The sequence below is a fragment of the Giraffa tippelskirchi genome, chromosome 7, assembly GCF_054371585.1.
Source record: "Giraffa tippelskirchi isolate mGirTip1 chromosome 7, T2T-mGirTip1v1.2.pri, whole genome shotgun sequence".
Taxonomy (NCBI): Eukaryota; Metazoa; Chordata; class Mammalia; order Artiodactyla; family Giraffidae; genus Giraffa; species Giraffa tippelskirchi.
Window position 1 is genome coordinate 1991854 of NC_137281.1, and position 27054 is coordinate 2018907.

At 44.1% G+C, this 27054-nt stretch overlaps 2 protein-coding genes across 15 annotated transcripts in view; one reads left to right on the forward strand and one right to left on the reverse strand.

The window, feature by feature from the left end:
• The window catches only part of LOC145514421 (uncharacterized), a 259999-nt gene that overhangs the window by 106444 nt on the left and 126501 nt on the right, over window positions 1–27054 (forward strand).
• ZNF667 (zinc finger protein 667) overlaps window positions 1–27054 on the reverse strand; it is a 57249-nt gene that overhangs the window by 7801 nt on the left and 22394 nt on the right. For 7 of the 14 annotated variants that reach the window (XM_081512223.1, XM_081512222.1, XM_081512224.1 and 4 more), the window contains 5 exons: window positions 22093–22256; window positions 18945–19036; window positions 17345–17471; window positions 15923–16015; window positions 8916–11724 (listed from right to left, as the gene is read on the reverse strand). In XM_081512223.1, the coding sequence (XP_081368349.1) occupies window positions 10145–11724; window positions 15923–16015; window positions 17345–17471; window positions 18945–18977 (1833 nt within the window). In that variant the 5' untranslated portion in view covers window positions 18978–19036; window positions 22093–22256 and the 3' untranslated portion in view covers window positions 8916–10144. Of the gene's footprint in view, window positions 1–40; window positions 541–2609; window positions 2889–5580; window positions 5785–7119; window positions 7283–8915; window positions 11725–15922; window positions 16016–17344; window positions 17472–18944; window positions 19037–22092; window positions 22257–27054 lie in introns of those variants that run through there. The other 7 variants (XR_014060145.1, XR_014060143.1, XR_014060144.1 and 4 more) reach the window with 7 other exon arrangements.

Below are 27054 nucleotides of genomic sequence, written 5' to 3' on the forward strand. Positions count from 1 at the left end.
AGATGGTGGCTTCTGTGTCAGTACAAACCCGGAAATACAATTTTGTTGATAAGAAAAACTAACTTCATTATATATTCAACAGTTTTAAGAAACCAGGTGTTAAACATCAATTGTAATAAGTGAAATTTACTGAGATGTATTCATCATTTACATTTAAACAAAGGCAACAGAGTCCTCTAAAGACAGAAAACTTTAAAAGATCAATAACCAAAGAAGATTAGAAAACAAAACTTAACTCACCGCTCCTAATTCCAGGTTGATGAATCATGTTAAATCCATGTCATTTAAACAGAAAAGGTGTTAGGTTCTAAGCTGTAATTCTAAGACCAGAGGGAAAAGAAATCAAAACTGTGGGTCAAAACTCATAAACGTGTTTGATTTGTGTGAAATTTAAATGAATACCTTAGATGGGCATTTGTTTCCCGCTTTCCCGCAGTTCACACCACCGCCTGTTGCCTCGCGTCTGACTCGTTCCCGCTTTATCACTTCCTGACTCCTGAAGGCTTTGTGCAACCAGTGCTGGGACCAATTCTCATGTGACTAGAAGTACAAAGAAAATGAGTCCAGTGTAAGGGAGGATGAGAAGAACAGACATTTTATCCTTCTGTAGGGGAAGATTCAGTACTATACAGATGTGAGTAAGCCCCAAATTAATCTATTGATTCTCTGTATCTAACAAAATCCTAAGAATTTAAGGCTTGAAACATCGTGTTTGTCAACACACACATAAAAATTCACACGAGATATACACATAAAGGAAATATATAATAAAGGTGATAGTTCATTGTCAGTAGCTTAACAGTATTGGTGTATGAGATTCTGCTCAAAATTATTTCTGTACAAAACAATCATCTCATTCTTTTATCCAAATGCAAAACAGAGTCATTAGAGGATACCATACATAATCATGGAAAACAATCTCCCTAAATACAACATGAGATCCAGAAGCCACACACATGGATTTAGGTTTGACTATATAAGAACTTTAATGAGCTTTTATATAGTCAAAGATAGTACAAAAGGTTTTTAAACATTAGAATTTGAAAAAATTAGTAAAATATGTTTAACCTATGAAATTCATATCCTTAACATAAAAGTACTCCTACAAATCACTTAGAAAATGATACCTCCTTCCCTTATGGGTAAGGGTGTAAAGAGGTAGCTGATGAAAATGGTAAGTACTGACTCACAAGGATCAGAATACAAGTTAAACAAGTGAGCTACCATCTTTCAATATCAGACTGATAGAATTTGCACTGCACAAGCAGAGAGGAGGTACTTCTGTGTACTGATGGAAAGGTGACTTGTCAGTATCCGAATTTTCATTGAAATTTCATTGTCAATATCAGAATTTTCAAGGCTTTCTTTTGCAATTAAACACAAGTTTATCCTTCTTCCATATTCTATAACAAAACACAATTTAAAAGGTATCAGAAAAGAATCAAATTTTGTTAAAGACAAAAGGGAAAAAAGTGCCTATTCATGAAATGTAGCAGAAACAGCTGTGACCTGAAATGTTTGCCTGTCAGGGATTTCAGTAATGGGAAGTTAGTCTGTCCAAAAGTCCCTAGAGAAGCTCATGCTCTAAGCTGGCTTGTGTAGAGGCTGGGGGGTAACAATGACAAGACAGTTGATGATTTTTTATGTGAAAGTTATGTTAGTATCCCTACCAAAGCTTTCCCATTATACTCTTCTGTAAATAAAGTAAATTGGATCCTTCTTTCACACCATTCAGAAAGATTAGTTCTAGTTGAATAAAATCCTAAATGTTAAATAGTAAAGTACTGGAAGAAAACATAATAGGATATGCTTATGACTTTGCTGTTGAACATATCTTCCTAAACCAGACAAAAATGAAAGCCACAAAGTAAAGCTTAATGAAGTTGATTGTATCAAAAGTTGTTCAGTCACTAGGTCTTGTCCAGCTCTTCGCAATCCCATGGACTGCAGCATGCATTTATAAAGACAAAAGAAACAATGGGAAAAAGCTGTAATAAAATAGAAAAGGAAAGATGTAAGAATACCTATAAATAGGTAAAGGACAACCAAGCAAGAATAAAAAGGAACAAAGGATAATGATGGACAAGTCGGAAGAAATGCACACCGCCGACACTGAGTCCCCGCTTAACCCTGCCAGTGGTAAGAGACGCAAATTAAATAATCTAATTTTAAAAACCTGGCAGTTGTATAGAGAAATAGCTAGTCTTATCAGTGCTGCTCTGGAGGCACTGAAGTTGTTAAAACGTTAACTAACCCCTTCAGAGGGCAGTATGGTTAGTACGTGAAACAGAACTATCTAAATTTCCATCAACAGAGAAATACTGGCACCAGTTTAAAAGAATGGACTGGTAATATTGATAAGGATTTGACTAAAAGGCACTGATTAAAGATTTGAAGATTAATAGAGGTTATTTATTTAAAATACATTACTATAACCATGCAAATACAGAGAAATAAGTCCTGGACAGACACATCCAATTTGTAACTGTTTTGCGGAGGGACCTGGAATTGGGCATTCTGGTCAAGAGGGTAAATTTATCATTATCTGTAATGTTTTAGATAAGAATGTTATCATTAAAACAAACTGTGAAGAGACTCAGTGAACTTACGGAGAACTAGAGCAACGAGAAGGAGAGCCGGCAGCCTGCGCTGAGATCCCTCCTGGAGCCTGGAGAATCTCACCGTCTCTCCAGCCCTTCCCAGGCTCGCAGAAATCCCGGAAACCTTTCCATTCAGCAAGGCAGAGCTACAGTGAGAGTAAGCACAGACCCACTGCTGCCCGCCTGGGAGAGTCAGACGGCATCGTTCTCCAGTGTGAGCAGACAGCCGAGGGTCGCCACCGATGATGACGAGTGCCAGCATGGTGAGGACCGGGAGACAGACTAAGCCTGGAGCAGACGAGGTGATATAATGAGAACAAAACCAAAAATGCACGTCTGAGACTGGGATGTTACACTTCTAAAGCAAATATGAGAAGCTACCAAAAAGAAATAAGAGAACGCCTAAGAATAAAAAAAATTACTGTTATAACAGAAGGTTTCAAAGTTGTGGAAACTCATCAGTTTCATAAATTTGGAAGAAAATGAGAAACAAAAGCAACTTGGAAGTCTAGTAGAAGGCCCGTCGAGTTAATGCGAGCTCCACCACACATACACACGCACAAATAATAACAGTAGAGAAAATAAAATAGGATGTGTCAGATGATTAAGGATCTTTCTAAACTGAAGAAAGTTATGAATGCTCAGCTAGGAATAGCTCACTTGAATGTTGGGCAGGCTGAACTGGCAAAAACCATATTACAATAGAAAAATTTTTTAAAAAGACACCCAGAAATATGCTCAGGGGATTCTGTAACACTGAAGAGGACACTATCCTAAAAGCTTTCAAAACACGTGAATTTCTCCCAATAAAGAACAATGATCGAGATAGCATTACCTTCCCTCCAGTGAGCAATATTAGAATATAGAACAGCAGTGTCCAACTTAGGAGCTGAAACTGCTTTGAATCTAGAAGTTTATACTGGAACTGTAGTGAAACATGAGGCCAAACACTGATATTCTGTATATACAGTGTGCTTCAGTTTACTCCCACTTGTCTTGCAACAGGGTAGTGAATGATTATTAGCTTTAGCAAAATCTGGATGGAAAAGGAAAAAAACAGAAAAGGCTTTCAACAGTGGGTCTAACCTAGTAAAGTGGTGTTGGGGTGACTAGGATCATCACTGTAAAGATCAGACCAAATTACTGGCAGGCTAGATATGCAGGGAGTAGTGAAGAGAAACTTCAGGGAGAAAGGAGGGGATGGATCACATCAAACAGAATTAACACAGAGTTTGAGGATTTCTGTAATACGGTGAAAACAAACATTCGTCAGAAGGAAAGAGAGACAATTATTGGCTCGGGAAAAAAAGGAGAAGCCATATCAGATATCATGGTCCTAATATAAAGCAAGCCCCATAAAATGTGACATGACTTTGGAAACAGAACATGGAAAAAAAAAATTTAAGTGAGTACTGGGATCATAACACTGGACTTGCAGAGGAGGAAATGTGATCCCCACCAATGCTTGGCTCTGACTCTTAAGAGAATGATATTTATACAGTGATAATGATCTAATGCTATTTTATTTCCAGCTTTAAACAGACAAATCCCTGAAGTCTCTGTATGTGTGTGTAGGTATGTGTATAATAGACCCCATGAACTGTACTGTGTAGTCCACAGAATTCTCCAGGCCAGAATACTGGGGTGGGTAGCCTTTCCCTTCTCCAGGGGATCTTACCAACCCAGGGATCAAACCCAGGTCTCCTGCATTGCAGGTGGATTCTTTACCAGGTGAGCCACAAGGGAAGCCCCTTATTTTCAGCTTTAAAATAGACAAATCCCTGAAGTCTCCGTATGTGTGTGTATGTGTATATGTGTGTGTATATGTGTGTGTGTGTGTGTGTGTGTGTACACACACAGTGTCTAATATCTATTTAATAACATAAAGGCAAACTACAGCTGGTAAGACTGGATGGTGGGAGGCTGACAGGGAATAAGAGCTCGAAGCAAGGGTGAGGGGCTCATGGTGCACGGAGAGGGTGAGGAGCTCTGTCTGAACTCAGTGGGGGAACTGGAGGTCAGCTGTACTGAAGCTCAAACACAGCAGAGGAGCTACTATAACCCACTTGGGGTGAATTAAATTCTTTCATGAAGACTCAGGGAGTATACAAAGTTGGTAAATTTACAAATAAAAGTCAAGCGACTGTAATCAGGACTCTGATAGAAACCCAATTCAGATCAGCTTAGGAGAAAGGTACTTGTTAGCTCCTATAAATGAAAGGTGCACGGCGTGTGTGTCTCAGTCTCAGCTGGACTCGGTGCCCAGGCTCCCCAGATGGGTAGCTCACAGGTGGGCTTTCACTCGTTTCATCTCTGGCAGGCAGAGATCAGTAAGATAGTTGGAAAACTCCTAAATATTTGAATCTAAATAGCACAATTTTTAGTAACCCATGGGTTAAAAGAAAAGGTGAAATAGCATTTTGGATTGAAACTTGTAACACAGCATATCAAAATACATGGAAAGCAGCTGACATGTTACTTAGAAGGAAACATCACTAAATTGTAAAATAAAGCTCTCAATAGCTTCAATCTCACCTTTATCAGATGAGAAGATCAAGAGCAATGAAACCCAAAGGTAGCATAATAATGGAAATAAAGAACAGAAATTAGTAGGAAACATAAAAGCAGGTCAATAAACCCAATATATCTTCACTCAGACAACATGAAAGAAAATATTCCAGTTACAAATACCTGGGATGACAGAGATGACATCACTACAGTTATTAAGCAGATGATAAGGGAATACTGTGAACCTTACACCAAAAAATTTGACCACTTAGATAAAATGGAAAAACTTTCCTGAAAGATTCAAACTGCCAATCTTACTCAACCTCTTTAAACTTATTGTTCTATCCTTTGTCAGGTGCTTTTCATAAAGGAATAAATGTTTGATTTCTTGATTTATCTGCCACAGCAATAGATGCAGTTTCCTACAGCAAATTTTATAACTTTCAGAAAATAAATCCAAGGTTAAACTCACCTTTTAGGATCTTATAAATAATGAAGCATGCAAGGTAGATGAGCTTTTGTCTGTCAGCAAAGATCATTAAAATCACAGTCAAAAGTGTCAACACAAGAATTAACTATCTTGGAAAATTAACTTGTATTCCTGGTATCTTGCAAACACGTTTGAAGAAATACAGGATTGGGGGCTTCCCTGGTGGCTCAGTAGCAAAGAATCCACCTGCAAATGCAGGAGATACAGTTTGGTCCCTGATCCAGGAAGATCCCATATGATGTGGAACAACTAAACCCCTGCGCCACAACTCCTGAGCCTGCGCTGTAAAGCCCAGGAGCTACAGCTATGAGCTCACACCCTAGAGCCCTTGCTCCACAGCAAGGCAAGCCGCCCCAGCGAGACACCCCACGCACCACAACTAGAGACTAGCCCCCGCTCGCCGCAATCAGAGGGATGTCCGTGCCTCAGCACAGTCATAAATAAAATTATATAAAAATATAAGATTTCCTTTTTAAAAGTATAGGATTCGTCCTATTTGAGAATCCCTTAGACTGAAAGGAGATCAAACCAGTCAATCCTAATGGAAATCAGTCCTGAATATTCATTGGAAGGACTGATGCTGAAGCTGAAACTCCAATACTTTGGCCGCCTGATGTGAAGAGCTGACTCATTGGAAAAGACCCTGATGCTGGGAAGGATTGAGGGCAGGAGGAAAAGGGGACGACAGAGGATGAGATGGCTGGATGGCATCACCGACTCGACGGACATGAGTTTGGGTGGACTCCGGGAGTTGGTGATGGACAGGAAGGCCTGGCGTGCTGAGGTTCATGGGGTCGCAAAGAGTCGGACACGACTGAGCAACTGAACTGATAGGAAACAATTAAAAGTGAGTGCACAATCTGCCTTGACTTTTCCCAAAGAGCTCCTCATTCTCTTCTAAATGATTTAAAATTCATTCCATTTTTTGGCAATGCGGCAGAAGTACTGGGAATCAAACTTAATGAGGCAGCAAGAGGTCAACTTGGCACAAGATTGTCAAGCTAATGTCAAAGGAAGTAGGTTCTGCTTCGCGTGGAGTCAGCAGCTGAGGGGAAGGTGGGCTTGGTTCTCGAGATGGGGTGGCCTGAGGTTTGGGGGAGACTGAGATGCAGGAGCAGTGGAGGCGTCTGCACTTAAAGAAGTTAAATAACACAAGTTCTTGAATCTCATTTCTGATCTCTTACCTCTTGCCCAGATTGCCTCAGTTTTTTTACATATGAGTCTGAGAAAGGAAAAACTGCCTATTCTTTGGTTTTTGTTCTTTTTCTGCCTTCTATTGGGCTAAGGATTTTTTATTATTCCATTTTATTTAATTGCTTACATCTCTTTAAAAAATGTTTTAGTGGTTACTCTTAAGGTTACAATGTACATCTCTAATTAACCAGGATATATCTTCAAGTAGCATTAACAAGATATGACAGTGTTCCCTAATCATATACTTACACTTATACTGCTATAGCATACTGCTGTTGACAGCTGCCTCTCAGATGTTTAGATAAGCCTAAAGAAAAATGATCTTACCTTCATTTATTCCATTTCCAGATCTTCATGCCTATCTGAGTATACGCTATGTTTCACATCCCTTCTGCTTACAGAACTTCATTTAACATTTATTTTAGAGTAGGGTCTTCTGGCAATGTATTTTCTGGTTTTCTTTGAGAAAGTCTTCATTTCTCTATCCATTCTGAAAGATATTTTCATGAAAAATTTCATAGAGACAGTCCCCCCTCCCCACTTTGTTTCTGTGTAATGTCTTAACAAGATCTTTCCTGGTATTAAGCTTTATAGATTTATGTTCTGTTGTCATTATCCATTATTTATTCAGATATATCTTATCAGTCACTTTCTGTTTCTTCTGGGATTCCATTACGTTATGTGTTGGGACAACAGATCTTTCCCCACAGCTCTTAGGTGATCTATTCTTTGCTGTCACCCCTACCCTCCTAGTGCTTCAGTATGGCTACTTTTTAGTGACTTACCTTCAAGTTCAGTTATTCTTTCCTTGGCTGTATCAAGTATACCCATGAGCCTGTTCAAGGTTTTGTTCATCTCTACTGTGTTCACTTCTGATTATTTCCATTTGATTCTCACAGTTCCATCTCTCTGATCAAATGACCCATCTAATTTGCCTGTTAAACACCTTTTTCATTAGAGCCTTTCACGTATTACCCACAGTTATTTAAAATTCTGTGTCAGGGAGTCTGGTTCCAGTTCTTAACTGCTTTTGTCTCTTGGTGGTGGGTGTTGATTTTCCCTGTAGCTTTGTAAAAATTACTTTTGACCAAACTCCATTTATCTTGTGTTGGACAGTAAAAACAGAAGTAAATAGATTTTAATTCTTAGAAATGGTCATGCCATTTCTTCTGTTAAGCCTTTCATGTTTTCATTAATATAGTTAAAAACTGGATGAGGTTTAAGGTTGCTTGTTGCTATGATTACCCTAAGTTCATCACAGCCTTCAAAATTCACTAGTGATTCCTTAAAGTGAGGGCTTGTTTTTCACAGGTTTATCTCAATGTCTGGGTGACCTTCGAATTTAGGTGTTCCCTTTTGACTATGCCTTAGAGAAAATCCAGCTAAACTAAGGTTATTTTCATTCATTCAGTATTACTGAGTGTTGACCACTTACTCTGCCCCAGTCACTGTACTAAATGCTAGAACTTGTAACTCCCCTAATCCCCCACAACCCTCTGCCATTAGTTTGTACACCTGTACTTCCTCTGTTGCCTTCAATAGCCTCCCAACATTCGTGTGCCTCGTGAATACCTATTCTGCCGTTAATACTATCAGTCTCCAAAAGCGATCCATCACCATGGCATTCACTACCCTTGACATCACTTGTGCACCCTATACACTTCCACATTTAAAGTCTGAATCCCCTAAACTGCAAGTGCCTGCAGGCAAGAACAGTGTCTTATTAGTACGCATGACACGTTTTAGGTTTGTGACCATCAATTTGGAACCAACGTCTAGGGCAGACTGGCAGCGGACGTAGAGGGGTGTGTGTACAGAACGGCAGGGAGAAAAGACACGGCCCTCCACGAGGCTTCTCTGTGTCGTCGGCTCGTCCATTTGCCTGAAGTGCTGATTTTTATGCTGATTTTGCAGACTGATATGACAAGTTTAAATGGAAAATTAATTGTTCTATTATACTGCATGCATGCTCCCTTCATAAATCCAGTTGTTATTTTCTCAGCTGTGGTCAAAGTCAGAGTGACCTAACCATGTGGTCAAACAATCCACACAGTTGTCTTAACAACATGGGGGTATTTTCAAAAACAGCTTTTGCGACAGGAAAACACACAGAAGAGTCCAGCTGTATATAACCCAGCTCCAAAAAAGCACTCGGATTTTATTTCTTACATATTTTGCACAAACTGGAAAGAGGGACTGAACACTATTGTATACATGGTGAACAGCTGACAAGAGCCTGGCACATAAGTGCAGGGTTTTCTCACGTTATTAGTTTAGTTTGCCATAACAAAACACCATCAACTGAGTGACGTAAAACTCGTTTCTCACAGTTTTGGAGGCTGGAAGTCTGAGGTCAGGACGACACGAGGCTGGATACTGGTGAGGGCTAGTCTGTCTTCTTGTGTCCTCGCACAGCAGAGATCTCTGGTGTCTCTTCTTTTAAAAACACCATTCCTATTATGAGGACCACATCCCTCAAGAGCTCATCTAACCCTTACTATATCCCAAAAGGCCTCAATCCAAATATAGTCAGATTGGGGGTTAGGTTTTTAACATGAATTCAGTCCCCGACATCCCATTCTCCACCAATCACTTGTTGCTCATCAGTGTTCTTACATAAAAATGCCAGTGTTTATTCATATAAATATAAATTCATATACAAACAAAATAATAATTTCTCCCCATTCTGAAGTTCCTCATTCTTCAGTACATCCTGTTTTTTTCCCCATTAGCTTGTCCCAGGCTTGTTAGATTTTTCACACCAGGAAGATCATATATCTTCATATCGATAGATACCGTATGGTAATGATTCTATTGCTCCACACAATTATGAGTGCTATTATCTCTTTATTCAGTCTTCTTTATTCTCACCCACAGTTACTGTTAGTTGAAAACAGCACCCTGGTTTGTAAGAAAATCCCTTCTGTGATACTTCTATGGGACAAACTCAAACTCTTTCTTCACATGACCTTAAGTCAGGCTCACAGCTCCATCCAGAAAAATGGATTTACAATTTACTTTGTTGTACATAACCAATGAAATAGCTTTAAAGTTAGGATGGAAACAAAGTGTCAGTTATTTTTATCAAATGAATGCTCTTCATTAAAAATGACTGACCCAATCATCTGAGCTTGTTATTTTGAAACTAAGATGTATGATAAAGTCACTGCTTCAGTTGATTTCAAATCCTCCGGTCAAATAACCAATGACTTTTGTTCTCCGGCTTTCAAAGTGGGACACACCATCAAACCGCCCCATGTTCACAGCCTGTGTTACAGACGTGCGTTCCCCACGCCTCTGTCTCTGCCACTTTGCTGCCCTCCCTCTCTGCTTTTACATATCTAAAACGATCTTAGGCCTTTTCCTCAGAATGTGTATTCTGATGTCGAATCAAGGATGAGCTCCGACTGTATGCCTTCCCACATTTACTACACTCATAAGGTTTCTCCGAGGAATGACTTCTCTGATGCCGAATAAGATCAGACCCGCTGCTAAATGCCTTCCCGCACTCATGACATTCATAGGGTCTCTCTCCAGTGTGACTTCTCTCATGGAGGATGAGGGATGTCCGCTGGCTAAAGGCCTTCCCACATGTCTTACATGTGTACGGTTTCTCTCCAGTGTGAATTCTTTCATGTTGGGCGAGGTGTGCACTCTGACTGAAGGCCTTCCCACACTGATCGCATTCATAGGGTCTGTCTTCACTATGGATTCTCTTATGTCTCGTAAGAGAGATGCGGTGACTGAAGGCTTTCCCACATTCCTCACACTGATAGGGTTTTTCTCCAGTATGAATTCTCTGATGTTCAATAAGAAATGACTGGCGGCCAAAAACTTTACTACACTTATTGCATTTGAAGGGTTTCTCTTCAGAATGAATGTTCTGATGTATTTTAAGGTTGGCAGTTCCAGAAAACATCTTCCCACACTCTTTACATTCAAACAGTTTCTTTTTCTTTGTATGCACTTTCTGGTGTTGGATAAGGGATGAATGCCGATTGCAGACCTTCTCACATTTGTTACACTGGTATAGTTTCTCTTTATTATGAATTCTTAGATGTAAAATAAGAGTTGAAAGCCGCCTGAAGATCTTCTCACATTTATTGCATTTGTAGGGTTTCTTTGAATTGTGAATTCTCTGATGAAGCATAATGGATGAAATTCTATTAAAGAATTTCCCACATTTTCTGCATTTATAAGGATTCTCTAAATGGTGACTTCTCTGCTGTAGACTGTGACTTAAGGCCTTCTCACTTTCACAAGTTTTCTCTCCAGTATGAATTCTTTTATGTATAACAAGGACTGATTTCTTACTGAAGACTCTCCCACATTTATTGCATTTGTGTATTTTCTTTCCACTGTGAATTTTCTTATGAAGTAAAAAAGATGACATGCGAATGAAGGCTTTCTTACATTTTCTGCACTGGTAGACATTTTCAACAAAGTGGATTTTCTGATGTATACTGAGAGATGAGCACTGACTCAAGGCCTTCCCACAGTCAAAGACTTCCTTTTCGCCATGAATTTTCCCATGTAGGAGCAGGGATGTTCTCTGAATGAAGCTTTCCCCACATTTATCACATTTAAAGCTTTTCCTTCCATTGTGGATTTTCTGGTGAAGAATGAGGGATGAGATCTGTCTGAAAGCTTTTCTACAACTACTGCATTCATAAGGCTTCTCCCCAGCATGAGAGTTCTGATGAAATTTAAGAGATAAGCTTTGACTAAACAACTTCCCACAGTCGTTACATTTTAAAGATTTCTTCTCTGAGTGTTCTTTCTTGGGTTTTATTAGGACTGAATTTTTCCTGCAGCCTCTCTTTCCTGTGGGAACTTTTTGTGGCGTAGAAACTGGTTTCTGATAGATGCTTTGCCCAGATTTGTTGCACTGATTTGGAGGTAACTTCTTGGTCTCACCTTTAGACCCTAAGTCTGAAAGACATCAAGAAATTCAGTTTGTTTTCCTGTGCTAAAAAAAGGAAGCTGTTTGCAATAATTATGGATCAAGGTAATAACAGTGATGATAATCAGCGTAATAACTCTTTGAGTGTTTTATTATGGTTTTAACATAGTAAGGACTTTATAGAAATATTTAATAACAAATTCATGGAAGTGCAATTTGAAATGAGTAAATGTTTTATTATTGAATAAATATATACCATATACTTTGGAAGAAAAGCTATGACAAACCTAAACAGTATATTAAAAACCAGAGACATCACTTTGCTGACAAAGGTTCATATAGTCAAAGCTATGGTTTTTCCAGTACTCATGTATGGATGTGAGAGTTGGACCATGAAGAAGGCTGAATGCTGAAGAATTGACGTTTTTGAACTGTGGTACTGGCGAAGACTCTTGAGAGTCCCTTTGGAATTCAAGGAGATCAAACCAGTCAATCCTAAAGAAACTGCTGAAGCTGAAGCTCCAGTACTTTGGCTATCTGATGTGAAGAGCTGACTCATTGGAAAAGACCCTGATGCTGGGAAAGATTGAGGGCAGGAGGAGAAGGGGGTGACAGAGGATAAGACAGTTGGATGGCATCACTGACTCAATGGACATGAGCCTGAGCAAACTCCAGGAAATGGTGAAGGACAGGGAAGCCTGGCATGCTGCAGTCCATGGGGTCACAGAGTTGGACAAGACTTAGCAACTGAACAACAACATATACCACATTAAACTCCATAACCTGTTCAATGGATAAATGTAGTTTTATTACAGGAAATGTCCAGGAAAGGCAGAAGGTAAACTATAGACAGACACAATTTGCCAAAACTCAAAACATAAGAAAAAGCTGATGTGAATAGGCACGTATCTATTTAAAACACTGAATCAGTAATTAATTACCTTCCAAAACAGAAAGTACCAGGCCCATATGTGTTTGCTAGTGAAATCTACGAAACATTTAAGGAAGACATCATTCCAATTCTCCATGATCTCTTTCAGAGGACAAAAGCAGAGGGAATACTTACTACCTCATTGTATGAGATCATCATTAAAACAAGACACACCATAAGAAAAGCAAAGTACAGACCAATATCCCTGTTAAATACTTATGCAAAAATCCTAAACAAAATACTAGCAAGCCAAATTCAACAGTACATTAAAAGGATCATACACATAAGTGAGTCAGATTTATCCCTGGAATGCAAGGATAGTTCAACATAGGAAAATAAATGTAATACATCACAATCACCAAATTAAAGGACAAAAACCACATGATCATCTCAACTGATGCAAAAAAAGCTTTTGACAAAATTCATCACTCTTTCATGATAAAAAACACTCAACAAGCTAGGAACAGAAGGAACTACCTCAATTTCACACCAAGAACAGTTTGAATATTTATTAATTACTTTGAATTAGTAAGTGAATTAATTTAGTAAAGTAGCAGGATAAAAAATCAACACTCAAAAATCAGTTTTGTTTCTACATACTACCAATGACCAGTCCAGAAAGGAAATTGAGAAAACAATCCCATTTACTATTAGGAGTAAGTTTAACCAAAGAGATGAAAGACTTGTACACTGAAAACTACAAACATTGGTAAAAGAAATCAAAGATTTATGGAAAGACATCCTATGCTTGTGGGTTGAAAGACTTAAAAACCGTCCATACCACTCAGAGTTATCTACAGATTCAATGCAATCCCTATCAAAATCCCACTAACATTTTTTGCAGAAGTAGAAAAAAGTCCTAAAATTCATATGGAATCTCAAGGGACCCTGAATAACCAAAACACTCTTGAAAGAGAGAAATGAAGAAGGATGCTTCAGATTTGCTAATAATTAAGATGGTGTGACAGTGGCATAAAGGTACATATAGACCAATGGAAGAGAACAGACAGCCCAGAAGTAAACTCCTACATATCTGGTCAAATGATTTTCAACAAGGGTGCCAAGACGGTCACAAAGGGGAAGAACAGTTTCTTCCACAAATGGTGTTGGGAAAACTGGGTACCTACTTGCAAAAGAATGAACATGGACCCCTTAGTCACACTATATACAAAAACTAACTCAAAAACAGACTAAAGACCTAAAATGTAAGACCAAAAATTATTACACTCCTAGGAAGAAAACACAGGGGAAAAGCTTCGGGACGTTGGATTTGGCACTGAATTTCTTGGATATGGCACCAAAAGCACAGGCAACAAAATTAAAGAAGAGAATGAGACCACATCAAACTTAACTTTTGTGTTTCAAAAAAAACAACAGGGAAAAGGCAACCTAAGGATGTTGCAGATCGCATATATGATAAAGGATTAGCATGCAGAATATATAAAGAACTTCTACAACTTAAAGACAAATGACCCCATTAAAAAATGGGCAAAAGACTTGAATAGATATTTCTCCAAGGAAGACAGACAAATGGCCAATAGACACATTAAAAGATGCTCAACATCATTAATCATTAGAGAAATGTAAATTAAATTCACAATATCACCTTACAACATAAAAACTGCCAATATATATATTTTTAAAAAAACCAACAGAGAACAAGTGTGGTAAGGAAGAGCAGAGTCTGGACCCTTGTGTGCTACTGGTGGAAATGAAACGTGGTGTAGCCACTGCGAAAATGGTGTGGTGGTTCCTTAGAAAACTGAAACCAGAACTGCCACATGATTCAACAATCCTAACACTGGGTACATGTCCAAAGGAACTGAAATCAGGATCTTGAAGCGGTTTATCTGTACACCCATAGTCACTGCAGCATGAATCACAGTAGCCAAGAGGTAGAAGCAACCCATGCGTCCACTAACGGGTGAACGGATAAAGAAAATGTGGCATACACCTATAATGGAATATTATGTAACCTTAAAAAAGAAAATCCTGTCATGTATACAACATGGATGAACCTTGATGACATTATGCTAAGTGGAAAAAAGCTAGTCACAGAAGGTCAAATACTGCATGATTCCATTCATATGAAGTATCCATAGTAGTCAAAATCATACCAAGGGCTGAGTGGAGAGGTGGAAAGAATTAGTATTTAGTGGGTACGGAATTTCAGTATTACAATATTTAAAAAGTTCTAGATACCTCTTGTTCAACAATGCAAATCCACTTAACTGTACATTTAAAAATGGTTAAGATGGGAATTCCCTGGCAATCCAGTGGTTAGGACTCTGTGCTCTCATTCCTGAGGGCACAGGTTCAATTCCTGGTCAGGAAACTAAGATCCCACAAGCCAAGCAACGCAGCCAAAAAATAAATGAAAACTAAATTAAAATGGTTAAGATGGTAAATTTAATGTTATGTGTTTTTTATAATTGAAAAATTAAACTCATAACTGTAAAAATGAACCAAAAACACAACAAAAGTAAAAATCCATAACTTGACCAATCAAAGAGGAATCTATTAATACTAGAAAAGGAAATGAGTTCTTGAAAAGCAGTCAAAATAACACAGGAAATGTTTTTGTTTTTTTTTTTAAGGAATGAAGACAGTGACGCAAGTCAGATCGTTATAAATACACTCACTAGATAAGTCAGAACACACGTGCTTTCTCTGAAGGGAAATATGAAAACCAAAGCAGGAGGGGGTGAGGCTATTAAAACCCGAGCTTCTGAGACCAGAAGCTGGGAACTCCGCTGCTACTTCCCAGCTAGATGACCTCGGGCAAGTCACTGAACCTCTCTGGCCCTCAGTCTCCTCATCTATAAAATAGGAATAAGAGGACCTACTTTATAGAGCTGTTGGGAGGAAGCTGTACTTAAACAAAGAGTATCAGGGACTCCTCCCCGGTGGCCCAGTGGCTGCGACTTCACCTTGTCAGGCAGGACACACAGGTTCAACCCACAGTCGGGGGACTGAGATCCCACATGCTCGCAGCAGCTGAGCCTGCAAGCTCTGGAGTCCGTGTGTCATGACTAGGGCGTCTGCTTGGCAATCCAGCAGGACGCAGCTAAGACCAGACGCAGCCAAATAAACACCTAGTATGGGACTTGTTGAATATTAATTATTCTCCCTCTGGGGACACATACTGAAAAGACTTGAGTTTTCTGCACAACACTGGGGTCTTTGAGGTGCAGAAAGTGGCTCTCAACTATTATCTTAAAGATGTTGCCTTTTTAGGATGGAAGGCACTCTTACATAGAATGCAAACTTCTAAGCCTCAGTTCTCTGTCACTCACCCAAGCCCCGGCGTCTTTTCACTGGGTCCACCATCCAGGGCGCTTTCCCTTTCTCCAATAAGGTGATCACGTTTGGTCTCCGAAAGGAAAGTCCTACAACACAGGAAAAACATTGCAACTAAGCATGATGTGGGCACCACAGCTATCAGAATCAGGCTCTGTCTCAAGAGAAATGGGGTTTATGCACGCAAAAGGAGCACAGAGGATGGGAAGGGTAGGTGGAGAAAAAGGATGAAAGGTCAGTCATACACAGCAGAGCTATTCACTTCTAACTCTCACAAAACCAGCTATTTTGGGGAAGAGTTGGAGCAGAAGCTCCTGAGGCTGGTTATTCAGTTACAGTCTTTCCACATCCAAGCCCGCTGTCCTTTGGTCTGCTGAAATGCACACTCCTACGCCAACTGCTCTCTGTCAGCATCCACCAACAGCAGTACTGGTGGTTTCAATTTCTGCTTTGCTTTTTTCCCCTGTGACTCCCAGAACGAGCCTCATCTTGCCCCCTCAGGAGGATAAACAAACCAGGCAGTGCTCCCCTCTCCTTCTGAAGTCTGAGTCCCATCCCCAAAGTCCTAAAATCTCCAAACTCTTCCCTCTGTCCTCCCAGCCCTAGGATGGAGGATGTGTCCTGCAGTTACCATCTCTGTGTTACCTCAGTGTCCAATATTCATCTTTTAATAGTACCTGTTAATTCTTTAAATTATTTCTCTCAAGAACAACCCAAGTCCTCAAAAGGTTATATATATAGTTACTGTTGATATATGACCAGTACCTACCACTCCTAGACATATACCCAAGAGAGATGATAATATGCATCCACACAAAAAATCTGTACATGAACATTCGTAGCAGCAGACTCGTAACAGCCAGACAGTGGAAACAGCCCAATGCCTATCAACTGGTGAATGGAAATCCAAATGGTGGAATATTATTTGGTGATGAAGAGGAAATGAGGGACTGATCCATGCTACAATGCAAATGAACTTCAAAAATATTACCTTAAATGAAAGAAGTCAGACACAAAGGACAACATATTTGATTTCATTTTTATGGAACACCAAGAACAGGGAAATTCATAGACAGAAAGTAGATAATGGTTTAGTGTTTGCCTAATCTGGGGGTGTTAATTGGCACAGGTAAAGAAAAAAGTGATGGATGATAGTTGTAGGCCTTCTTTGGGGGGTAATGAAGATGTTCTAAAACTGACTATGGTGATGGGCGCTCAAGTCTGTAAATACACTTAAAAAACCAACTGAATTGTATACTTCACATGGGTGAATTGTATAATATGTGAATTATGCCTCAATAAAGCTATTTAAAAAAAAAAAAAAAAAAGCCAAACTGGAGTGGCTCCTGTTTCCCTGACTAACTGATTCCTCTCCCTCCACAGTCCCGCTGTGGATCATGGGACCAGGAGAGCCTTACCGAGAGAAACCAGGTTCTGGTAGTTCTCCAACATGACTTCTTCATACAGATCCTTCTGAGTGGGGCTCAGCCACTCCCACTCCTCCTGGGAGAAGTAGATGGCCAAATCCCCAAATGTCACTGGTGCCTGCAATGGAAAAGCACATGTCCCTTCACTGCGGGCTTGGGCTTCCGCACGGCTGGAGAAACCAGCGGACTTCCAAACATGGAAGACAATGGTGCCAGGGTCCTATTACGTAAACATCTGAGGCTCTGAGGTCAGAAGGGGCAGGTGTAATAAATAAAACGCAATGCAACATGATACAGCTCTTATCAAAGGTTTCATTCCATAAAAAGCATATCGACGTGGATTTACACGGCATGGACAAAGACAAGGCGTCCTTCCAGGCACCCTGCACGCACTAGCCCCTGTTAGGCGGTGATGGGGGCACTGCTGAGAGGACCACGGCAATGTCACAGATATGGGAACGGAGGCCCAGAGAGGGGAGGTACCTTACTGGAGGTCTAACAGCTTGTAAGTGGAGAAGCTGGGGTTCAGTCTGGGCAGTCTTGCTTCTGATTCATGTCCCTAACCACATGTGAGTGCATTATACATGGCAAAAGCTTTGCAGATGTATCAAGGTTACTAATCAGTTGACCATGAAACAGGAAGAAGTAGCCTGGATTATCTAGGTCGGCTCAGTGTCATCACAGAAGCCCCCAAGAGTAAAGGATTTTCTCCAGCTGGTGGAAGAGGAAGGCGGAAAGGGAAGTCGGGGAATCTGCAGCATGAGAGGTACTGGACCTGTGGATGCTGGTTTGAAGATGGGACGAAGGGAGCTACACGGGAAGTGGAAGAGAAGGAATGAAATTTTGCCAGTAACCACTGAGTTCAGAAGAGGACCCTGAGCATCAGATGGGACCACAGCCAGACACCTTGATTTCACTCTTGTGAGACCCAAAACAGAGGACCCAGCTAACCCAAGCTGGGTCTGAGCTCCAACCCACAAACTGGTGATAATAAATGTATGCTGTCTTGAATGGCCAAGTTTGTGGCAATAGGGAATGAATAAACACAATTTAAAGGGCACAAGTGTCAATTATGAGAAACTGCATTCAGGAGGCTTATTGTAGAAAATCGCTTGATCACTAAAATCTTGAAACATGCTTATCATAGGAGGCTGCCTCACTGGCCTGGCTCCAACTAACTCTACCTGAATACCTACAGGGTTAGAAGGCTCTCAAAGTTAAGAGAAATTTCCTCCTCGTGAATATGGGCTGTACGAGTAGAAACAAAGCAACATTAAGAGATTAACTCTGGAGGACAGCATCCAGTCCTCAGCCCAGCAGGTCCCACCTGGGCACTCATGTCCACCTTGAGAAATCATGGTGTCTCTGAGAAGACAGGCGGAGCCCCTGGAGATGCTGAGTGAACAGGTGAAAGGTCATGTGCACACTGAGAAAAAAGGAGGGGGGGCCCCTGCTCACGCTCCCACGCTCTGAGGTGATGGAAGGAAACCAGGGACCATGTCTTGGCTGGGTCTCCATGGGGCAGGAAGGAAAGAAATGGTTTCCTACAAGGCCGAAGAACTTTCCTGAAGGAAGAGCAGTCACTACTTACCTTGGACTTGGACTTCCCACGAGCAGCAGGCATCCTCCCCTCCCTCCTGTGGGCTCCCAGCTGGAGGAGTGCAGAGCACTGAGCAGGTGGGCCTACAGGAGAAGAAAAGCCATGAGATTGCCCGGGTCACCGGGAGGGCCCACAGCCTCCGGGCCCACACCTTGGTCACACACACACACCGGGGAAGTCAGAGCATCGTCTGAAACACTCCTGCCCCTTCTCAGCATCAGGGAGGAGCTGCAGCCAGCACCGTCTATTCCTGAGATCACAGGAGGCGCCAGGTCAGGAGACAATGCAAGGGGCAGACGCCCGCTCTTCCAGCTGACAAGCAGCCGTGGAGTGCCTGCCACGTGCCAGGAGCTGTGCCAGGAGCCGGCGGGGGAACAGAGTCAGCACGGAGAGGCACCCGCTCCCGGGTCCCGTAGGTCCCACAGAGCACGGCGCGAGCCGAGACCCCTTCTGGGAAGGAACCAGGACCTGAGCAGGGAAGGAGGGGCAGGTGGAGGGGAGGCCTCCCAGAATGGGCCACCGGGAGCTGAGGCGTGACCGCAGTGCACGTGGGGGTCCCCCGGGCTCAGGGAGAAAGGCATTCTGGGTAGGGGTGCAGCAGGTGCAAGAGCCGTGCGGCAGGCACACGCGGGGCGTGTGGAGGGGAGAGAGAGTGCAGGTGAGCGGAAGCGGGGGAGAGAGCGGGGAGACGGTGGGCCGGGGGCGACTGGGGCCAGGAGGGGCCGGGTCATGAAGGGGGTGACGAGCAGTTTGGAAATGATCTCAGTGTGATAAGCTGTGGGCAGGGTTGGGAGCTGAGCAGAGAAATGATGTGACTGACTTAACATTTAACAAAAGTTTTTCTTGGTGGCTATGTGGCGGATACTATGGATGTGTGTTGGTGGGGTAGGAAGGGGGAAGCAAGAGCTGCAGAAGGGGCTCATTAGACAGGTGCACAGAAATCTGGAAGAGAAACCTCAAAGGTGTGCACCAGGGTAAGAGAGTAAGAGGTGAGCTGTCAAGAATCACCTCCGAGGGAGGCCCTCTATCGCCCCGTCACTCTATACCTGTCCTGTCCAACATGAATACCAGCGGACACTGAGTTCTGGAAATAAGAAACTGTTTCATTTTATTTCAATTCATTTATTATTAAAACCATAAAAATGATAAATACCAGAATCATCTAATTAAAACTTATCACTAATCTAAGACTGAAAAGTGATCCTTAGTTCAGTTCCTGTAAAACTTTTAAGTATGTCTGGAACAATTTGGGTTTGTTGTTTTGGCCATGCCATGTGGCTCATGGAGTATCTCAGCGCCCCAACCAGGGATGGAACCCAGGCCACAGCAGTGAAAGCCCAGAATCCTAACCACTAGGCCACCAGGAACCTCCCTCTAATAATAAATACTACAAAATTTAAATATAGATCAAATATCTCCAATAAAAATTAACTGTCTGGATTGAGGTGCACTCTAACCATAAAATACATACCTGATTTTAAAGACCTAGTATGAAAAAAAAATGTAAAAAATCCCATGGGTAATTGTTTATATTGATTACAAGTTGAAAGGTAGTATGTCAGATATACTGTATTGAGTTTTAAGAAGTATTATTAAGACTACACAATGTTGGAAAGACAACAACAAAAGGTGTTGGGAAAACTAGACAGTCACACGTAAAAAAAAAAAAAAAAAGGAAACAAGATCATTCTTTAACTCCATACACAAAAATAAGCTCAAAATGGATTAAAGACCTAAACGTGAGACCGAATACTATAAACCTCCTACAAGAAAACATAAAGCAGAACACTCTCTCACATAATCACAGCAGTATCTTTTTCAATCCATCTTGCAAAATAGTGGAAATAAAAACAAACAAAAACAAATGGGATGGGACCTACTCAAACTCAAAAGCTTTTGCATAGCAAAGGAAACAATAAACAAAACAACAAGACAGCCCACAGATTGGGAGAAAACATCTGCATCAATGTGACTGATAAGGGATTAGTGTCCAAAATTTACAAACAGCTTATGACACTTAACAGCATCAAAACAAACAACCCACTCAAAAAGTGGGCACAAGACCTAAGTAGACATTTCTCTGAAGATGACACACAGATGGCCAACTGGCACATGAAAAGAAGTTCAACATCGCTAATTATTAGAGAAATGCAAATCAAAACTACAATGAGGTATCACCTCACTCCAGTCAGAATGGCCATCATCAAAAATCCTAAAACAACAAATGCTGAAGAGAGTGTGGAGAGAAAAGAACTCTCCTACACTGTGGGTGGGGATGTAAATTGGTGCAGCCACTATGGAGAGCAGCATGGAGGTTCCTTAAAAAACAAAACACAGAGCTGCCGTGCGACCCTGCAGCCCCAGGCCTGGGCACAGACCTGGAGAAAACATGACCTGAAAGAATGCACGTGCAGCCAGCATCACTGCAGCAGCGCTTACAGCAGCCAAGACACGCAAGCAACCTAACGTCCATCGACAGGAACGGACCCAGACGCGGACATGTGCACAACAGAATGTACTCAGCCATTAAAAAAATGAGACAATGCCATCTGCAGCAACACGGATGGACCTAGAGAGCGTTTTACTGAGTGAAGTCAGACAGAGAAGGAGAAATACCGTTTGACATCCCTTATACGTGGAATCTAAAAAGAAACGATATGAAAGAAGCTACTTACGAAACAGAAAGAGACCCACAGACTTAGAGAACGAACTTACGGTTGCTGCAGGAAGGTCACGTACACACTGCTGTGTTTAAAGTGGATGCTGGGTCGTCTGCAAAGTCCGCCAGTTTCCATGGTGTAAAGACCACCATCAGAGTGCGGTTTGATATAAGATATCAAACTGACGCCACTGAACCTGAGGCTGGGGAGACGTGTGCACGATGGGTGTGCATGAGCCGGGCAGGCCAGCTCCAGCGCGCCACTGCCACGCGGCCTCTGAGCACTTCTGACTAATGTCCCTGCACACCAGAGGAGAGCTGACATCTAGCTCAGCAGCCTGAGAACACCCCAAAGCAGCTGCCCCACCACATAAAACGCCTGCAGTCTTCTGTTTTTTTTCTGCAACAACCATATGACTTTTGCATTGCACATCATGATAAATCTGTGTTAATATAAAAACGGTGTTTAAAATCCCTTACCAGACTCTTCCTTTCTGATTCCTCATGTCGAGTGGACTGCTCCAGGACGTGGCGCGGCGTCCATCCTGTGGTTTCTCATAGCTGCTCGTGCTCGTCACACACCCAGAATTGAAGGGGCGTGATCCTTATCCACGAAGTAATTTCCCCCAAGGAACTCGGCACGGCTAGGAGGGAAGAACAGCAGTTTGATATTAGAGAACTCTGGATTCAAAGTTTGCCTCTGCCGATTACCAGCTGTGGGAGAGCTACACCAAGCCTCAGTCTGCTCATCTGTACAATGGGATAAACACAAACCTGCCTCGCCCTTAGCTGGCAGAAGTTTACCTGAGTCACCTTCAACGACAGGCACTCGGTTATTTCTCCCCTTCCGTTTCCTGTCTAACCTGGTACACGCCGAGCATCAGCAGGGACGCCTGACACCCCTGAGAGGGCTGTGGTGAGAATTCTCACACGGTGCGGTCAGAGAGAGACCGGCGACTGGGCCAGGCCGCCCAAAACCGAGGGTGCGCGCGCTACTTGACCCAGGTGTCTCTGGTCCGTCTTTGGACATTCCTGCATGTGTGTAAAGTGACAGGGTTTGCAGGAGGCGGCAGGACAGTCCTTAGGTGGAGGGCATCCACCTGGAATCAGGTGGTCTGGGGTTAGCTTCCAACGTCACCACCCACTTCCTGAGTGACTCAGACACCCTCCCTGTCCTCTCCGGGCCTCAGCTTCCTCCACAGCCAAACGAGGAAAATAACGAGGACAACTCCACAGGGCTGCTGTGAGAATTAAATGAATGAAAACACTCAGTGGACTCAGGGGAGTCCCAGTGCTAAACAAGTGTTAGTCTTTAAATTATCATTATCTTACTAACTCCAAGCTCCCAGTGCTCAGCGTATGACAGACCAATAAACCGAGAGGCGAGCTGCTGGAACAGGAACAGGGACTCTATCTGGAAAGCCAGGAGCCTGAGAAGGTGGCGGCCCCACGTCCCAGAGAACCACCTTGCCTAAGTTAGAATTCAGGCTTCTTTTACGCAAAAAGGGGAGGGAGTAAAGTCAAACATTTCCTGGGTCCATCCAGCCTCTGAAAGGGATGTGATCATGTCTTCCTTCCTGCAGTCACTCCCAGGTGGCCCTGGTCAGGAGGATTCTGGAGACCTACACAGAGATGTTCTACCTCCATGCTCATTACCTGGCAGACAGAGTTCCCAGAGATGGGCCACTATGTATAATTAAAGCTTGCAGGCGCTGGCCCTTTAGTGGTTAAGTTGTAATAGAATACCAAGGTTCTCCCCATTACGGTTAACTACCTGTCAAGAGCCTGGAAACAACTGTCTATCAGTAAGAAAACGAGTGACTGAATGCTACATGCACATATGGGGCACCAAGGGGCCTTAAAGGAATAAGGCAGCACCACACCCGTGGGTCTTTACTGGGGGTGATTTTGCTTCCAGGAGATGCAATGTCTGGGCCATCTGTAGTTGTCCCAGCTGGAGGGGTGAGGTGTCTGGGGATCTAAGGGGCAGAGACGAGAGACGCTGCTAAACATCCCACAAGGGTCAGGACGGTGCCCAGAGCACAGAACGAACAATCAGGCCACAGTGTCAGCTCTACTGAGGTTAAGAAACCTGCTGTGCCTGTCGTGTGTGAAATGATCTCCAAGACATGGTGTAATGATGGAAAATAGGTGTAGAGGAAAATGCTCAGGGAAAAAAAAAAACAGGATAGGACTACTTGAGTTTGAAAAGGCACAGACGAGTTCTGGAAACGGAATAAAGAAGCTGGTAGCAATGACTGTCCCTGAAGAATGGAATTGGGTCGCTAGGTTTCAAAACCCCCCTCTCCCTATCTGTGCTTTGGCAAACGCACAATCACCTCTTCGAAACAACACAAAATAAAGAGGCTGGATCCCACTACACCTCAGGGCAGGGCTCTAAACCGGGCCTGAATTCTGAGTCCCAGACCACAGGGTGGGAAAGGCCTTTGCAGTTTAGCTAAAGCCTTGCTCCTAAGATGAGGAAGGCTAGAACCTGGATGAGTACAAGCTTCAAAAATTACTGGAAAGCTCCACCCTGCACTCCTGCCAGTGTTGCCAGCTCCTGGCTCTGGATACCGTGGGGCCGGAGGCCTCAGCCCTGACTGCCACCCCAGACCCAGGCAGGAAGGAGCCGAAGGTGGTGGTGGTGGGCGACATGGGCTGTGGCAAGACGTCGCTGCTCGCGGGGAGCAGCCAGGGTCCTTCCCCGAGCACTACGCCCCGTCCACTCAACAAGGGCACGACCAGCATGACTACGGGCGGCAAGGAGGTGACCGGGAGCCCCCACGACACCGCTGGGCAGGAAGACGCCGGCGGCCGCGGGCCTGTCCCACCAGAACACCCGCCTCGTGCCCGCCTGCCAGGGTGTCACGAGCCCCACCAGCTATGGCAACGTTCTCCCTGAGGGCTTCCCTGAGGTCACACGTTTCTGAAAAGGGTCCCCATGGGGCTCACTGGCCGCAAGACAGAGCCGGGAAGGACGCGGAGCGGCTGCACAAGCTTCCGGAGGCCCAGCTGCAGCCCGGCACCGGCACACAGGGCCAGCGTGCCCTCTACCTGGAATGCTCTGCCGTTTCCGGAGAACGAGGAGGACATCTGAGAGGCCGCCGAGGCTGCCTGGAGCGCTCTGCAGAAGGCACAGGGGCAGAACAGAGCGGGTGCGCCTCTGGCGGGCACACAGCCCTCATGGCAGACTGACAGGGCCCAGGTCCTCACGCACAGACTGCCCCCCAGATCCGGCCCCTCCTCGGCTCTCAAAGGGCGCTTGGGGTCGGGCGTCTCTAGGACCTTGTGTCTGGGGCCTGTGGTCAGGCTCTTGGAACATTCTGGAACTCTCTCCTTTCCCAGCTAGGGCTCTGACCACAGCTCCCCTCCAGCCTGTGTGATGGTGGTAGGGAGGATGCTGATTCTGTCCCTCTGTACCCCGAAGCTGGCATTTGTCCCCAGGACTCAGGAGTGGCCTCATCACAACCAGCCCCCAGCTGCGTCCCCCTCTGCACAACAGGTCAAGGGCTACGCCTGAAATGCGAAACGACGTCCAGTACGTGGACAAACGTGGACTTGGCAGCCTTCCACAGCTCCCAGGCCTGCTCTCCCAGGCCACCCCTCCCTGGGCTCCCGAGAAGGCACGGCTGCATCCTCCAGCTTCCAGCTTTCTCCCCCCAGGAACTCGGGCAGCTCCCCGGTGGGGCCGGGGCCCATCAGGGGACACAGGCCCCAGCCCCCTCCCACCTCCTCATGCAGAAGACTTCAGTCTCAGCCCTCAGCCCGGCCACCATCTTCCCAGAGCTGGATGGACACGGGTCAGAGAAGAACTTCTCTCAAAAAGCATTCCCGTGACCATCGATCTGACTCCAGCTCAGCGGCTCCTCACCTGCAACCCTCCCGCCACCACTACTTGCCAGAAACCTGAGATGAAAAGTGACGTCAGCTCCAGGTGACCCTGGGCAAGTCAGGTCTCTCTACAGACTGCTGCCCTACCTGCAGAAGGACAGCACTGGCTCGGTAAACGGCCATCAAGCTCCCTCCGTCCCTCACAAGCCCCACTTCGGCTGAGAGGTGGAACCACATGTGGAGCCCAGGCCCTCCTGGCCGCCTGGGAGAACAGACTTGATGAACCCCCAGCACAGATTCACTGAACCTCCTGGAAGGTCTGGGGTCAGGGGCCCCGAAGTTTTTAAACAAGTGACCCCGGTGATTCTGACGTCCCGCAGACTGTGAGCTGGTGGCTCCTGAGCGAGCCCGGGAATCAGCGGGTGGTCCCTGCCCCCCCCCCCGTCATCTCCCACATCAGCCCCCCACCCCAGCCCAGCGCTTCGGCCTCCGGGCCTAAGAAAGAGAGTTCTGAAGTCCGCCCTACCCTACCTAGGTCCCCCGAGGCCCAGCCACGGCCTGGGGAATCAACAGAGCGTTCAGTCCAAGACCTCGTGGAAAAATCATAGTCTAGGGCGGAGACCCATAAAACACAGTGTGGGGGCCAAATCTGGCGACCATCTTTGTAATGTTTTGCTGAAACACACACACTAAAAGGTACTGGACAGTGGGACTTCCCTGATGGCGCAGGGGACACAGGATCGATCCCTGGTACAGGAAGATTCCACATGACGTGGGGCACCTAAGCCTGTGCGCCACAATTAATGAGCCCATGAGCCACAACCACAGGACCCACGTGCTGCAACTACTGAAGCCCGCACAGGGGCTTCACAAACAGGGTTGAGAGCTACAGCTGTGAGCCTAGAGCCTGTGCTTTGCAACAAGAGGAGCCACGGCAATGAGAAGCCCGCTGCTCACCGCAACCAGAGACGGCCTGCGCAAAGCAGCAAACCCGAGCACGGCCAGAGGGAAGAAATTGTTCCAAAGTCGCTGGACAGTGGCCACGCCTCCCTCCTGGGCACAGCGCCCCCGTGACCCGGGAGCTCTGCGGGGTGTTGAGTTGGGGATGGGTCCTGACATACCTGAAAGGCACAGTCTCAGTGCCTCTGTTCAGCCAGTCTGTTCCTGCTGTACCACCTGTCTAGTATTTTAAGCTCACTCTTACCCTAAACCTGAAAGCCCCAGACGCCAGGGATATAGGAGGGTACTTTCTCCAAAGACCCAGGCGCAGCTGTAACAGAAACACAGGCTTTGCACCTGAATGTCAGCCCTGCCATTTTCTCTGCTGGGCACGGGAACAGGTTTGACTTCCTCACTTAAAATAGGCTGGGGCTAGGAATGTCCCTATTGCAGGAAGTACAGCGGTCAGGACTGCCTTTGATAAGATATTGGAAGCACTGTTATCTCCTCTTCCCTCCCCTCCATCAAATTAATTTCTATTATTCTGAGAAGCCCCAGAGGAGCGCACAAACTCTCACAGCTATAGCTCTCAACCCTGTTTGTACACAGTACTCTCTTGGGAATTTTTAAATTAAAAACTGATGGCAGGGCCGATGCCAGAATAATCAA